The 16137-nt window shown below is 38.8% G+C and overlaps 1 protein-coding gene across 1 annotated transcript in view; it reads left to right on the top strand.

Annotated features, from left to right (window-relative positions):
• Window positions 1–16137, top strand: part of KIF26B (kinesin family member 26B) — a 253565-nt gene that overhangs the window by 149145 nt on the left and 88283 nt on the right. The window contains exon 4 of the mRNA XM_058019915.1: window positions 2131–2314. Coding sequence (XP_057875898.1) covers window positions 2131–2314 — 184 coding nt within the window. The remainder of the gene's footprint in view (window positions 1–2130; window positions 2315–16137) is intronic.

Consider the following 16137-nt stretch of genomic DNA (forward strand, 5'->3'; position numbering starts at 1 on the left):
TCACAGGCCAAAATATAAGGAAAATGCAGGTTATTCCTTTCTGCATGGAAAAAAATGTGTGCAATCTCAAATGTTATAACTGTCAAACTATTATATATAATTCCAAGATTTTGAAAAGGCCAGGTACCTCCAACAATGTGCTTTCTTTAAGAAACTGTTGGCTGTGTGCTTGGTTGGGTCAAGAAGTGGTTTGTATTACACTGTCAGCTTTGTAAAAAGAACAGCAAATTCTGGAGGAGCATTTAGTGGCAAGAGGATAATGGCTCTGTCAGTCAGTTCAGGAAACAGCTTTTAGGAAATACATTTACACCGGGGCATGAGTCAGAGAGGCCAGATAGATGACCATGGTGGATGGAGCCACTTCCTGTGTTTCAGACTTGCCTAATGAGCTTTTACACAGGGGTAAAGCTTTCAGTATATGTTTGACCAACACTTATATTTTCAGTTGTTGAACATAGAGTACAAGATTTCTCTCAAAATAATTTTATAGTGAAACTAAGATGTACAGAAGATCTTGATTCAGCATGGACAACTTCATAAAAGTGTTAGTGATGGACAGAGTGGTAGCTGACATTATTGAATCCTCTCAAACCATGGAAATTTTGCAAGGAAAGGGAACAATGATTTTGACCAACACATTTTGAGTATTTTTTCTATGGAAAAGAAAGTGCATGCTTACATGAGAGGGACAGGTTATGAACTGCAGTCTTTAGGTCAGAGTAAAGACAAAGGACAAGGAGGTGGTACAGAAGCTTCTGAGTTCTAATTCTGTGTCAGGTTAGTTAAAATCTCCTAGTGTTTTTCTTTTATTGGAAATGAATTTATCGGAAGTGCTTTGCACTTGTCATGGGCTAAAAGAATACACCCTGATGGTGCACACAGTGTACCTGCTGCCATATGGCAATGTCAGACCAAGCAGTAATTTGTCCATGTGTCTGAGACACCTGATACAAACAGGTTACTTGCATATTGAAATGTATGCATATGCACATGTGTGTGTATATTCAGTCCTTCTTCCCTGACTCCTTTGGGTAAAATGATGTCATTACTTTTTTAAGTTTTGAGTTGGATAATATAAACTGATACCAGTACAGCTAAAGCTTCTTAAAACTTAGGATTTAAAATTATTGGTCTTGAGTGTCACACTTCAGCCAAGCAAGGGCAGCCACTGTCATCAGATTGCTTTATACATATATTAAGTCCCAATTTGTCTGCCAAAGCAAACAAAATTGTTCTATGCATCTGTCCTTTGAGTTGGTACTCCTGCTGACCTGCTCTGTTTAAAGTGTTCTGTTTTGCAAAAGGGAAACCATGGGACAGCATGATTAATATTGATGTTATCCCTGGGCAGTGCAGGATGCAAAAGTCTTGGAACAAACCAGCTGTTACAAAGATTTGAATATTGCATTATCTCTCAAAATAAAACACTTTGCAAAACAAAAGTACTGAATGTTTCTGTTTTGGAAAAGTGTAGCTTTTTCATCAAACGCTATACAAAATTCAGCATTCTTATCTGAGAATTCTGTACTAATAAAAAGAGTCTTCACTCCTTCCCTTGCTTAGTGGTTAATGCAGCTGGAGTTTGTGTGATTGTCTCTAGCTCATCACAGACAGCAGTATTTTCACTGGTCAGCATTTGTTCAGCTTTTAGACTGGCTTAAGTTTTAAGAGGTGATAAAAGTTTTGAACAGCTGGTGCAAGGCTTCTTACACCTCAGCAGAGTCACCTGAGCATTTATCACCAATTAACTCCAAGGACAAGTATTTATTTTCTAATCAGTGACCTATGCATGAGACACAATTCTGTGTGAATCTTTCATAATTTTAAGACAGAAATTGCTGTTTGGTTTGGATTTGGAGCTGTCTTGCAGGCTGAATTGTTTCAGCAGATCAAATAGTGAAAGAGGCCTGATTGTGACCCTGCTTAATGAAAACTCTAAATTTGGAGCAACTTTGTGGTCGATGACATTAAAGTAGCACTAAGGAATGAAGAACAAGAATTATAAAACTCTCTGGATCAATGAGGTCAAAACTGAAAGCCTACATAAATAGTAACCTGATAAATATTTCTATTTGTTCTTGTTGGTGAGTTTGAGGTTATTTCAGCTTACTATTTTTGTTTCTCCCACAGAGCTGCTCAGAAATTGAACCTGTCTTCCAAAAAGAAGAAGCACAGGCCTTCTGCATCATCTGTTCCTGAATCTCCTCTCTTCTCTACCTGCTTCAGCAGTATCCTTCAGACTTCCCCACCCCCTGCACCACCATGTTTGTTGAGGGCAGTCAGCAAAGTGAAAGACACTCCTGGTTTGGGCAAGGTAGGCCTTGCAAATATCACTAAAATACTGATTTTCTTTGGGAGAAGATTTTATCCTTGTGCAAAACATCAAGGGAATTGGAAAACCATGACCTTTCTCAGTTGGTTTTCCTGTATCTGGTCCCTAAACATGTGTAAAAAGGCCTAAAAACTTGAGTTAACTAATGCACGTGAATTTCTAATAATGTTGAGTTAACACAGAGACATAGCTGTGCAGCAGTTACACACTTCAAAGGCCAGCTACATTAATCCACCTACACTGGGACCACAGTGCTACTAGGTGGAGTTAATGTCCATCCTGCCAGGAAGTCGTATTCCGGGTTTTGGGAGTAGTTGTCTCTGTGGCTGTGTATAAACTGCATAGTGATTGCTTGCTGTGTTATATTTTGTGGTCCTGATCCCTTTGCTTTCCAGACTGGTGTCTTGCCTGAACACACTGTAATTTGCTTCTGGCTTATGTCTGCTGGCTTTCTTCCAGCACATTTACCTGAACAAAACTATGCTTTAATGATAAATTGCTCCTTTTTTCTTCTGTCATGTTATTTCCTCCCATTCTGCATAATCATTCCCTCCTAAAATGCTGTTTAGGTGCACACTTATGTTGAGGTGATGGAGGAGGTGGGTAAATAGTTTGCTGTTGCTTTGTAGTTTCTCTGAGTGGCCCTTCCCTTTTTCCCTGTTACAAGTGGAGAGCCTGGCATATTACATCTGGGAATATGAGCATGCACTTGCTGAGAGAAGCAGTTTGCTTTAATCAAGGTGTTTTTTTATGCAAGCATCTGTGTGTGTGGCTTTTCCATATTCCTTGAATACTAAGCAGCGACAATTAATTTGGTGAAAGTTTTTGTTTAGAAGAGAAATTGTAATGTATGACCTAGGACTGCTGAGCATAGGGTGGGCCTCAGAACTTTCACTGCTGATTTTGGATACTCGCTTTCCTATATTGTGCAGTTCCAGGGTTTCCTTTCAAAGGACAATGGTATTACTTTCATGGTTGGTTTAGTGCCTGTTTGAAAAGAGATTCCCTACACATGGGGCTCCCTTCCTTTTCTCTGGCCTGGTAAGTGGGAAGAAATGTAGAAATCTGTCATGATCTTATAAAACTTGAATAGGGATATGTGTTCTGACTTCAGTGTGCGAAAGAGGAGTAAACTTGAACTTGTTCATTGTTATAAGAAGTTGCTACAGAATAGATTAACAATAGAAGCCATCCTCTCAGGAAGTAAAATTCCATTGAGGAATAATCAAGGGTGTGTTCTTGGAAACAGGGGCCCATCTCCCATCTTGGACTGCATCAGCACTTTTCCTGATCATTATTTTCACGTGTCCCAAGGAAAGGATCTACACACTGAGACACAAACATAGCTCTGTCTAAACATTCCAAGCTGGTTTGAGCCTTTCTTGTTCCTCTCACTACTGGTTTCCAGTGGAAGGGGCTTGGGAAGCAGTTTTGCAATATTTCCAAAATGACCTGTGATTTGCTTCTGCAAAACCATATACAAGAACAGGCTCCAGGCTTTCCGGCTATGTAAGTAAAACTGAAATTTTGCAGCTCACATGATGAAGGAGGAATTTATTTCCATTTCAGACTTACTGTTCCAAACTATTAGAGTATATAAATAGCTAAGAGGTTTTAACACATTGACACACATGCTTCTTCAAAGCAGTAAATCAAATTAGGCTATTTCATATAATCATACTAGAGAAATTAAATTTTTCTGCATTTCCATTAGCAAAAATATGTCTAACCTGCAGTTTCTGGAAGCCAGTTTCATTTTTCACCTTTTTGGTTTCTTTTAGGAGTCACCTTATAATTATGACCTGAAGCTTGTATACTTTCATCAGTTTCCCATCAGTTTGCCGCTGTGGCACAGTTTTCATTTTAATATGTCAGATATAGGTGCAAGGCACAATAAGTAAATTACTTCAGGATAACAGAGTAATTTATCTGTCAGACTGGGAAAACTTTAGATGAGGTAATGGAATTTCCAGCTTATTTGCTCTTAATTTTCCTTGTTTATGTGTTCTGTTTAGTTAGATTGGGATGTATTTTGATGAGAATATGTTAAAATCAGTTACTTTTCTCTGTATTTTTTCTCATATAGTGTTTTCTGTAAGGGTATAAATTTATAAAATGTGAACCCATGAGGAAGAAGTGGATTCAGGGAAGCAAAATGTTGTTTTCAATAATTTAGGGTTTTTCCTGGTTTGTATTTAAATAGAATTTTATGAGCAATCTCAGTGTGATAAAACTCTATTTCACTTTGGGTTTGAGTGGGCTGGGCAATTTCTAATGTGACAATTTGTTACTGGAAATTCTGGTTCACCAGAATTGGAGGGATGGCCATTGCCAGGGATTGTGGATTCCTGAAACTCCAGGGGACAGCTGCACTCAGGCTGCCTGGAAGGGAGGCTCACTGTGAGCCCTGGCACACACGCTGGGTGTTACTGGCTTGGTGTCAGCTTGGGATCTGTCAGTTTTCCAGGGGACGTGGGTATCCAAGACGTGAAGGATAGGAAGTTGGGTACATCAAAGCTTAGACTCTCAGGGTAAGTTTAATTTCACAGTTTTCTAAAACGAAATTGCAAGCAAACAGTTGCTATTTTTTATTTTTGCTTCTACTAGAAATTTCAAAGATTCTACTTCTCATTGCAAGATTAATGACAATGATTTATTTAGAATTATAGAATTTATCTTTCGTGTTTAGGCATATAATTTTTTTTAAAGTTAAAAGAGGAAGACCTGCCCATCACCAATATATTTAAAAATTAGTAAGCAGGTCATTTAGGATGGATATGGGTACAACCCCATACTGAAGCATCTAAACTGATGAAAAGGTATATATTCAGTATAAAAAAAAGTATATATTCAGGTTGCATGCTTCATGCCTTTTCTTACAAAATGCCTTGCAAAGCAAAACTGTACCAGCCTGGACTTTGAAAGAAGTATTATTTGAAAACTGAAGTTCAGCTTCACAGAAGCAGGAAGATGATATTAATAATGGAATGGTAGGACTGCATAATCAGCCTTTTACTTTGATGTTAGATACACCACTGAGCCTAGCAGAAGTACCACACTGTCAAAGAAACAAGTAAAACATCAGATTCTTTGTTGCACTCATTTCCAAATAGCTCTTCCTGATGCCAAATACAAAGGTGTGACCCTATTGTAGCTATATTAACAGGAGTGCTTTTATGGATCCTAATTTATCTGTGTACTTTGGATTTAGATTTGCTGGTAGAGGGAGATGATCCTGAGTGGTTGTGTGGTATCCCCACAGTCCATTCTTGAGAGTTTTCCTTTGAGCTGAGTGCTGAAAGGAAATAAACTGCAACAGCTTGAGCATAATTTCTTCTCTCTCTGCTGTCTTTGGATCCTCATACTCTGAGTAACAGATTGCTTTTACTGAATTTATCCAGAGAGTGCTACTGTTCTGGATGGCTGCACTGAAGTTTCACCAAATCTCAGTTTTCTGAAAGATATTCCTTAAATCTGTTGCGTCCTTCCTAACAAGAAGCCAATAACAGAACAAAAAGGTGTTCTGTGCAGAAATAACAAATTATTCCATGCCTGCACTAAGAAGTAACTGTACTGTAAGGCCATTCTAGTAAGGTTTGCTTAGATTTGCTCCCCAGTCTGCTTCCCTCCATCCTCCCTTTACACCTCCTCTTCCATTTTCTGTCAAACAGAATCAAAAGTAAACCAACGCTTTTGATGAAAATCTGAAATGTGCTTTCTGTGAAAGATGCTGTTTTGCTGAATCCCACATTTGACGTGAAAAACAGCTGGAATGAAAAATTTTCTGCCAGCCTGAATAAATAGGTTGTTTTCAGGTGACAAGAGGTTAGGATAAATGGATGTGGTCTCTCTGCTTTCTTTCATTTATTATTTTTCTGTGTGTAGTCTTATAAACCTCTGTCAGTGAGATATTTGTTGTGTTTGGGCAGAGATTAGTTTACTTTTCCTTATGTATATATATATTTGTTGTTGGGGTTTTTTTTGGTGTAGATTTTTGTTATTTGGTACTTCTTAATCCCAAAATAAAATAGCAATGCCTGGGCACCAAAATCATTCCTCTGCACAAGGTTTCTACCTGGGAGAAGCAAGTCACCACTGAACTTTCTTTTGAGTAGTCTTTTTAACCTATTAAAAGAACAACTGTGATTTGTGATTCTGTTTACTTTTTATTTTTCTGGAGCAGCAGCACTCTTGTTTGCAGGGCCTAGACCTGTTTTGCTAAATTATGTGTAAATTCAGATTAAAAAAACCTTGTTTTTGTCCAGAGCAGTTAAGATCTCACTGTAGGAAAGAGGAGCAGACAGAGAGATGGGAAGCAAAAACAATGAGGTATTATTGGTCAGCTTGGTAGTGATATCCTCAGCCCATCAGCAGTGTAATATTAGATACCTGTTCTCAAACTGGTGTAGAAGAGGAGATTATTAAAGAGCAAATAATTGATTATGCTGCAGGTGCTCCCAAGGGGCCCTTTCCAAGTGTGTGGGATGGGGTAGGAAGCAGAGCAGAGAGGGGGTTTGAGAGTCTGGTGAGTGAATGAGAGATGTGGTAGCTGGTAACTCATCAAGCACAGGGCTGAGCATGGAGTGAGGCTGGGAGGGGCCCTCAATGGGAACCAAGACCCAGCCAAATAACAGGAGTGGCAGCAGGATGCTGGCAGTGTGATAGAGACTCCTGAGTCATACACCTTTCTCCCAAGGATCTCTGTCATGTAATAAAGACAATTCAGTTAAAAGTAATTTTTCAGTGCCTGGCTGAAGAATCCAATCTTTCGTCACAACACAGTGTTTGATTGAATAAGCCCAAAATATGCTATTTACTTTATACAAGTCTGAAGCTTACCTTTTTCTCACATTGATTTACATAAAACTGTATGAAACATTTTGTCTGACCTGAAAGTGTGTCTACCAAACCAACGCAGTATTTGTCAAAAGTAACAGTGAAGAAAGCTCTAATGCACTAGCAGTTCAGGTTTGTGAGTAGATTCACAACTGTGTTTTGGCTGGGACAGAAGCATATGCCAATGCTTTGGGCTCACAAGCTGCCAGTATTTCAGCTGTCCAATGCCTTAAAATAGTTTTTGTTTATTTTACTTTTCACTAAATCAGGCAACAATTATTGCACTGTCTTTGGCATGCTTTAATCTGAGCTATATAACACTGCAATAAGGATGTTAATAATGAGTAACTTTTATATTGGCTATGGCCTCTATAAATCATAGTGTGAATAGTTCTTGTCAAAAGATGCTTTCAAAAGCCATGTCAACTCCTTGTATTGGTGCAGGGAAGTAAAGAGATGTTCTTACACTTTTGTGGTTTGCAAAGTTGATTTGAAGGAAACAAAATTGATTCACATCTTGTTTAAGTCCAAAAGGTACAGGAAACCTCCCTTTCTACTATCAGAGTTTTCATTTTAACATGTTGGTTGATGGATGTCAGGACTTTTTTTGTCTACATTACAGTTTTGTCTACATTTTTGTCATACATTGAGAGGGAGTTTATGAAAACCTGTGCTATGTTCAGCAAAAAACCCCATCCCAACTTCCAAAATATGTTCTGTATTTCACTTCCCTGCCAGCCACCTTTAAGGTATTGCCAGAAAGAATGAGAAGTTCTCTTTCCTTTGTGAAGCAGAGATCCTTCCTTTGTAAATCTTCATCCTTCAGGTGTATAGGGGCAAAAGTTAACAGATAGATGACAAAAGTGATTTTAAACCCTCTATCAGAGGAAACAATTTCTGAGATGAAAGCTGTTTTTTTTCCCCCAAAGTTACCATGGCTACTGAAAGGTGAGAGGATGACCCCTTGAGGCATTTAAAGGAGACATATGTGTTCATCTTTGTTGTCAACATGATTGTTGTACAAATTAGTTAGTTCCACTTGGAATGAGATCCAGGTGGCCTTTTGCCCTCCAGTCAGACTTGCTCAGAACTCTGTTTCACCTTACGAAATGTACTGGTTGGACCTGGTGGAAGCTTTTGTGCACTTTCTCTACATTCCTGCTAGATGGGATTTTCTAGGAAGAGTTTTAAGATCAAGCTGCTTTAAGTAAAAGGTGAAATTATTAGACTCTGGAAAAATTGCTGTTAACAAAAATCTCTTACCTTTGCCAATCATGTTTTTTATGAACACTGCATGTGCCTTTCTCTAAAGTAAAGCTTATTCTGGATTTGGAAGTACCAACCCAGGCGTGCCAGAAGCCTGTCAGATTGCATTTTGGTTGACTTGGAGGTTTAAAGTGCATTTAAACATGTATTTTAAATAAATTTATATGCAGTCATGTTTCCCATGATTTAAAGGACCACTGTAACTGCTGTTTCTTTGCTTTGTGACGCTTCTAGAAGTTGCTACTTCAAGGGAACTGGGAGCGTTGGAAGTTCTCCACTAATGTAGGCACTTATCTTTCTCTTAATTCCTTTGTCTCTGCTGATTTTCCATTAAAAAAAGCCATCTTTCAAACTATCAGACATCTTTCTGGTGGGGAGGGTGGTGTGAAAACTGCAGCAGAGAAAATGAGGTTTTCTAGAGAGTAACTTAGTCCTTAAGTGAAACTCTGCTTTGGGAGAAAAAGATCTCTTTCTCTATATGTCACAGAGAAAAACTTGTATCCTAATCTGAGTACCAGCTATTGGTGATGGCACATATGGACAAGAGACTGTTGCTCATTAACTTCCTTTTTTTTTCCCCTCAAAAAATACTGAAATTTCTGTCCCTATGATGGCATCTTCCTAGATGTATTCAGAAATTGTACTGATGAGCTTGTGAGCACAAGAGGTGGCTGGAGGAGATTTCCAAGTGGAATTGGACTGGACAGAAAAAATATGAAACCTCAAGTCACTTTGATGACATTTTTTATTTATGTGTTAGAAAAATCAATCTTTTCTGTATTTCTTTTATAGTACATTTCACCTGGGAAAAGAGCTCCAAAGTCTAGTTTTGTATTGTTTACCTTGGCCTGTTTTCATGAATTTTTCTGTAAACATTGCTGAACAAAAGGAAAATTAGCTTTCTGAAAATGCTTCAGGCTGGTGGTACTAGGTTTTATATATTTCTAAGTAATTTTATTTATCCAGCACCTTCTTCATTATCATTTGTTTTTATGCCCAGCAATCTGTAAGATTTATGACAGTTGACTGCTTTCTTGCTTCGAGTCACTTAGTGGCAGGAATGGCCATGATTTGTGGGCTCCTACTTGGCTATGGGCCTTATACACAAGGCTCATATTGGTCAATTAGTGTTGATAACCTAATGAAGCCACAGAAACCTTTACTCTTGCTCATCTTGTAAGTACAGTTTCAACATATTCTCATATTATTGAAATAGTATGACAATACAGTGGCCATGTATTTTAGTCTCTTAAACTTTGAAGGACATGCAATTTGAATGAAAATAACTGTATTTTTCTAGGATATAAACCCACTGTTTTTAATTCTGGTCTTCAAGTTTTTCTGAGATACTGTATTTTTATTTACTTTGCTTTTTAATTTAGATGGTACTGCTGGTTGATATTTTAGAGCACTTTGATGGTTTTGGTTAATAACTTCAATTTCTTTTTTAAGGTTTTTACTAGTACTTCCCAAAATTGCCCCTTCTTCCCTGCCCTCTCCTCTGCATCTCACCTCATTAAATTGATTTTTAAATTCATGATGGAGAGATTAATATAAATTAGAAAAGTCGAGATGACAGAAACTGAGAATTTCATGAGTATTTCTCATGATCAATGCTGGAGAAGGAGTTTAAATAGTGGATAGTTTGCTAAATGCAGGACCGTGGTAAGTTTTCTGAGATGTCAGGCAAGTAACAGGCACTGTACTTTGAGTAGTCAGCTGTAGACCTTATTACAATTCTTTTTTCTTCAAAATTCCATAAAGCTCTTCTCCTCCCAGCCTTTTCCTTTTGTGTTTGACTCCTCTCAGCACGTGTCGGAGAGCAGTGGTGCGGGCGGGATGGTGACACTGCAGGAGGCTCTGCTGTAACATCATGGGCTAATGATCTGTCTGAGCCTCTTGGTTCAACTGCAAGGTCGTTCTGATTTTTATTTTCTAAGGGTCTGGGCCTTACCTCATTTCTCTGGTACAACATTGACTTCAATAGATAACTAGCTCTCAGCTGAGTAAGAGCCAACGTGAACTGCATTTTAATACAGAGAATACCATTAAAATGTATCTCCTCTTATTCTTGGTCTCCCCATTTTTTACCTTTTCCTTTAGGATTCAAATAAATTTTTGGAAATATCTCTCTATTGCCATTTATCCATTTTTTGTGCTGTTATGAGGAACATGTATCTCCATGTTTCAAGTCATTGTATTCCTATGTTTTCCTTTATGCATTATTGCCACCTTAGGATGTAATTCATGTTGCTAGGTGATCACTACTCTTCTGATCAGCTTAGGTGGTCACTGCCCTTCTGAAACAGGCTATTCAAATGTATTCCTGTCATGGAGAAATGGACAGAATTGGGCTGACTTGCCTACCAGATGTACCTCTTTTTTTCAGTTGATCACAGAGGCAATCTAGACAGCTGTCTTAGAATGAGATATCTATGTTTTGGCTAGCCCAAGCAGAGGTGAAATTAACCTCTCCCTACGTAGGAACAGAAGCTCTTGTGTTCTGCTTGGAACCTTTAATAGAAAACCAGATGCTGTGAGATACAAATAACAAGGTGCTTGCAGAAAGTTCTAGGTATTTTCACCTGTTCTGAGATGGAAGTCTGCATCCTCTGCTTTTCACTGTACAGCACCCAGCTCTGGCTGAGCAGATCTGCATGCAACTGAGCAGGTTGAATAAAGCAGACAGACCTTTGTGAAAAAGGACCAAGCAGACTTTTCCACATTTGGCCTTAGGCAAATCAAAGCAAATGCAGCTGCTCTTTATGGAGTAAAGAACTGGAGATGTTCAGTTGTACTTCTGTCAGGGTGACTCTGTAAAGATGATCATAATGTGCTCACCTGTTAGATTGGAGCCTCTGGTCCTTGATGGCCAGATTTTCATTGCTGTCATGTGTCCTATAAATTGCTTCCAGCGGAAACTCATTACTGGAAATGTAGGCAGGCTGTCTTGGGGTTTGGAAACATTTCATTAGTGGATCTGGATTCCTGATAACCACATGCCATTTTGTTTTCCAAATGTAAATAGACTTTTTTTTCTGTATTGTTCCCAAAGTGATTAGCAGTTAAATTATCTTTCATTGGATGGTGAGATATGAAATACCAGGTATGAAAAGTAATACTTCAACAAAACAGTTCCTGTTTTTCATTAAGAAAGAATCTTTCTATATAGTAAAGGGAAAAAAAAGTTTGATGAAATCATTGACCTTTTTGATATGACAAATCAGGAGGTATACACATACATTTTTAATGCCTATGAGGCTCAAAACCTCTCCTGTAGCACTCAGAAGTGAGAAATGGAGTAGGTGCACCTGCGATGGGTGTGGGTGGACAGGTGTTTCTGTAATTCTCACTATACATGAGGTGTGTATATTTGCATCTATAAATACGCATATATATGTGTATGTGTATTCACTTCCTCTTCCTCAGCAGTGCAGTGGAAATATAGAGGAAAAAGCTACATATGGACTTGTGGAGCAAGTTATCTGAAAAAAATTCTAAGGCTAACTGCCTATAGACTTGCTTTTTTTATAAAGGAGCATATTTTTTTAAAGATGACTCAAATTCCATTAAGATATTGCCATTAAACTCACAGATTTTAATCCAGAGTAATATTCTTTTTCTTGCTTAGTTCAATCTTCCAATACAATACATTATCTTTTTTTTCTCCTATGTGGTGATTAAAAATGCTTGTAGAAATAGTAGCATTTTACATAAAATTTTCTAGGTGTGTGTGAGGGTCTGTTGTGTTTCTGTAGATTCCAACAGCTTTCCCCCCTATTAATTGCTGCTGGATTTTTCCACAGATCTGTTCAATTTACAATGCTTACACTAAAGGAGAGACAGAAAAAGATGTGTTGGCAAAAAGGGATGTGTATTAAAATGTCAGGAGGAAAGCTGTACAATAACATTTACAGCATCACATGCACCATTACAGAAACATAGATGTGGGAAACCCTAAAAACTGTTGATCCTTTCTCCCCTGCCCCCTTTTCCCCCAAGAAAACATATGACACATATACTTCAAACCATATGGTGTGAGAGTAGTTATCTTTGCTTTAATGTCTTGCCCCTTCTTTACAACATTTGGTATTACTGGAGTTTCCTCCAAATACAAATCTTGATTTGCAATAGCAATCGATTCTTGACTAGCTTGGCTGCAGCACCTGAGCCCAGATTCTGGAAGCAGCATGACTAGACAAGCTGCCCTCCCTTCCCTACCCACTCCTACTGAGATACCTGAAATATTGCCCATGGTCAGCCCTGAGGAGCTGTGGTGAGGTTGTGCTGGCACGAGCTCCAACAGAGGCACCTGGGGCACGTCTCTCCTGGCCCCCAGAAGGAGAAGGCATCGCCCTGACTGATAACAGCGTGCGCACATGTGGGGAGCACAGGGAGGCCCAGGCTGCTCTGGGGAAATGGAATAACAACTACTCAGGGGAGGAAACAGAATCCCCAAGGGCCTCCTCGTCTGTGAGCAGAGGGAATCATGAATCTCCTCAGAGTGGAAGGAGTTATTAGTCATAAAGACTATTATGCTGTGCGAGGCATTGCTGAAACAGAACACCACCAGGCTATTTCCTATCTTATCAGGGTATATTAATAATGCAGTAGTAATAACAGAAGTACAAATTAAAAATAACTGGATGGGCAGATAAGCAGAGTTCTTGAGATTAAGGGTATTGGGATTTGCTTCAAACAGTTAATTGCAGAGTAGGACATAGAGGGAAATTTGCCTTTATTATTTTCTTATTCTTCATTTCATCTCTGAGACCATTATTTCTGGGGCTTTACATAGACACTAATAGGCAGAATATTTCCTCAAGAATTCAGACTGTTCTTTTTTTATCTCCAAAGGAATGAAGCACCTTTTGCTAATGCATCTAATACAGTGGGGATTAATAATGCTGAATAAGAAGAGTATTCTGGTTATTAGCCTTCCTCTACAAAAATCTCTTATCATTTTCTCCTCTCACTCCCATACCACTGTATAAAGGCAGACAAGACACTACAATTGTCAGATATTCAGGCTTTGGGACAAATGGATGCAATTGTTCCCCAGAGGTTTGTGATCTCCTTCTGGTTTGCAGTGGCATGAAATCCCTAGAGTCCCTGAATTTCTTGAGATGTAATAGTTGATTGGGCAAAGAGAAATGTAAGTATCTGGTTCTCTGGCACTGGATGATTGTGCTACCCCAAAGTCATGTTTTGCACTACCTATATCTGTCAGTCACTGGCCTGTCAGGGCTCTATCAGATTTTGAGGCCTCTGCATGATTCTTTCCCACAGAATTAAAATAATGACTCAAAACCATACTTTGGTCCATTGCTGGGTACCAAAATGTGCCTTATGTAGGGCATAGACTGCTGTCACTGATTCCAAGTCCTATTTGCTAAGCAATTGTCAGGACACTAAATCCTGCTCTCAGTGAAATAGTACTGAAGCTAGTGCCATGCAGAGTCCTTTCACACAGCTGCATCTGAGCAACACTGGCCCACTGAGAGATAAACCTATCAAGGGAGGACCATTTGATTGAACACCCAATACATTGGGAGCAGCAGCTTAGCAAAGAACTGCACCCTCACTGAACAATTATTTTTGCCTCCTCTTATTGTTGAGCTTATTCCGGTGAAATAGAAGACTGTTCATCAAATTCTATGTCCCCCTTGGAAATCTTTAACACTACACTACGAAGTAAACATATCTGTTACTTAGTCCAGGATTAAATGACCTACCAAGAAGGATAAAGCAGAAGTGTTGTGAGGTAACAGCTGCACTGAAAACATGAGTCTGCTGGATGATTAAAGAACAATGAATAAATGAATTATAATTTTATCATTTGTATGGATCATGACCGGCTGAATAAGATGTTTGGAAGGGAGTGTGTGCCCTTGGGCTGGAAGACCACCACTGAGGAATAATGTGGCAACTTGGAAAAGCAGTCTGTGTGTGAGTGGGCATGGGTGCATTAAATCTTATTTGCCACATTGTTGGATCTGCCCATGCAACCTTATAAAAGAGCTAATCAAGGAAATAAAGTTGGTGTGGCATCCAATACTTGTGCTTTCTCAGTCGCCACAAATGGTGCCTTGTGTGGGGACTGCCTGGAATCTGACCCTCTAATGTGATGGTGAAGCTAAGTGTCCACAGCCTTCAATCAGAAGGCCAACCACCCCTGTTGAACAGGGGAGTTGTGGGGTCAGAGCAGGGATATGGGCCAGTCTGCCTCACAAGAACATAAGCTTTACCTATTTTGCAATGGCTTTTGCATGCTTCTTGCTCTAAACTTTTGGATGCTAAAATTATTCAGCTGGTCGTGATCTGCACAAAAGATACAATTATAATTAATTTAGTAATTTTTCTTTAATTATCCAGCAGACCTATGCTTCCAGTCCAGCTGCTCCCACACTTGCTCTTGACACCTTAATCCTTGCAGTACTGCTGCCCGTCCATGCCCCTTGATCATCTCCTTGGAGGAGTGTTTGCATCTTCCTCCTTACTGGCTGAGGAAAATGCACACAGCCTTGCACTGCAACATGCTTACTTGTTTTGATATAAACTATTCTAGTCCTGTTTTGTAATGGCTATTTAAAACTCCAGCTGATAAAAAACTCTAACTGTGAACAGTTAAGAACTTGTAATTTATTTTATTTTGATACTTTCTGGAGACTTGGCCTTTCATACTTCATAATGAGCTGTGTTTTAGTAAATTGTGGAAATGCAACAAATAACTAAGATATTAATCAGAAGATGAATTGAGTATTTGTCATGTAAATGTTACCTTCTGAAGTGAATTTCTTCAGAACTAGATATCAATACAGATTTTTGAATAAAAGGCAAAAGGATGTAAAGGTAAGGTCAACTGCTTTGAGAAACTCTATGAACGAAATTCAGCTATGACTCTTACAAGCAGAAGGCAAATACTGTTTCATGAATATGGCTTTTCTGCTGCTGGGATTTCAAGAATGGAAGTATAAATTACACCTTGTTTTTGTCTTGCTCTGCGAGCTTAGGAAAATTGCAGATGTACTACCCTTGTTTCCACCCAAAACCACCACTCATGAGCGCAACAAGTGTGGTGACTGGAGTTTGAGGATTATTTAGGACATCAGTTGCCGCACAGTGGGCAAAAGTCTCTCTGGCAACTGCTTGTTACTGTGTGGGAATATACAGGATTCTGTTCTTTCCCTTCTCAGAGGGAAGGGAAAGAACAGAATTCTTTCTATGCTGGAGAAATCAAAGTTTGAAAGAGGCCATGGGAGCCTGTTTCATTTTAATGTTTCTTATTGTATCCCAAAATGGAAGCCGAATGGAGAGATAGTTTATTAAAATAATATTTTTAACACCTGATGTTTTTAAAATTCAGACAGATAGAGATTCAGAGCTGTAGAGGGAAGGCTGTTGGTGGTCTCCCAATGAATAGAAAAATAGATCAGGAAAACCAGTATGTGAGTTAGCAGTCTTGCTAGAGAGCCCAAGATTAAACAGGCACTCACAATAAACAGTTCTTTTGCCCCTTGAAATGGCCCTAGTCAAATACAGCTGAAGTATGTTAATAGATAAAATGATCTGAGTATGGTTGATGCTGTACCTGCTCTGTTTAGAGAACAGAATTGTCAACATGGCAACTTCCTAGTTTTAAAGTAATTTCATTAAAAAAACGCAACAAACTTAAAAACACCCAAATAAATCTTCATTTATGC

The sequence above is a fragment of the Melospiza georgiana genome, chromosome 3 (genome assembly GCF_028018845.1).
Source record: "Melospiza georgiana isolate bMelGeo1 chromosome 3, bMelGeo1.pri, whole genome shotgun sequence".
NCBI classification, from domain to species: domain Eukaryota; kingdom Metazoa; phylum Chordata; class Aves; order Passeriformes; family Passerellidae; genus Melospiza; species Melospiza georgiana.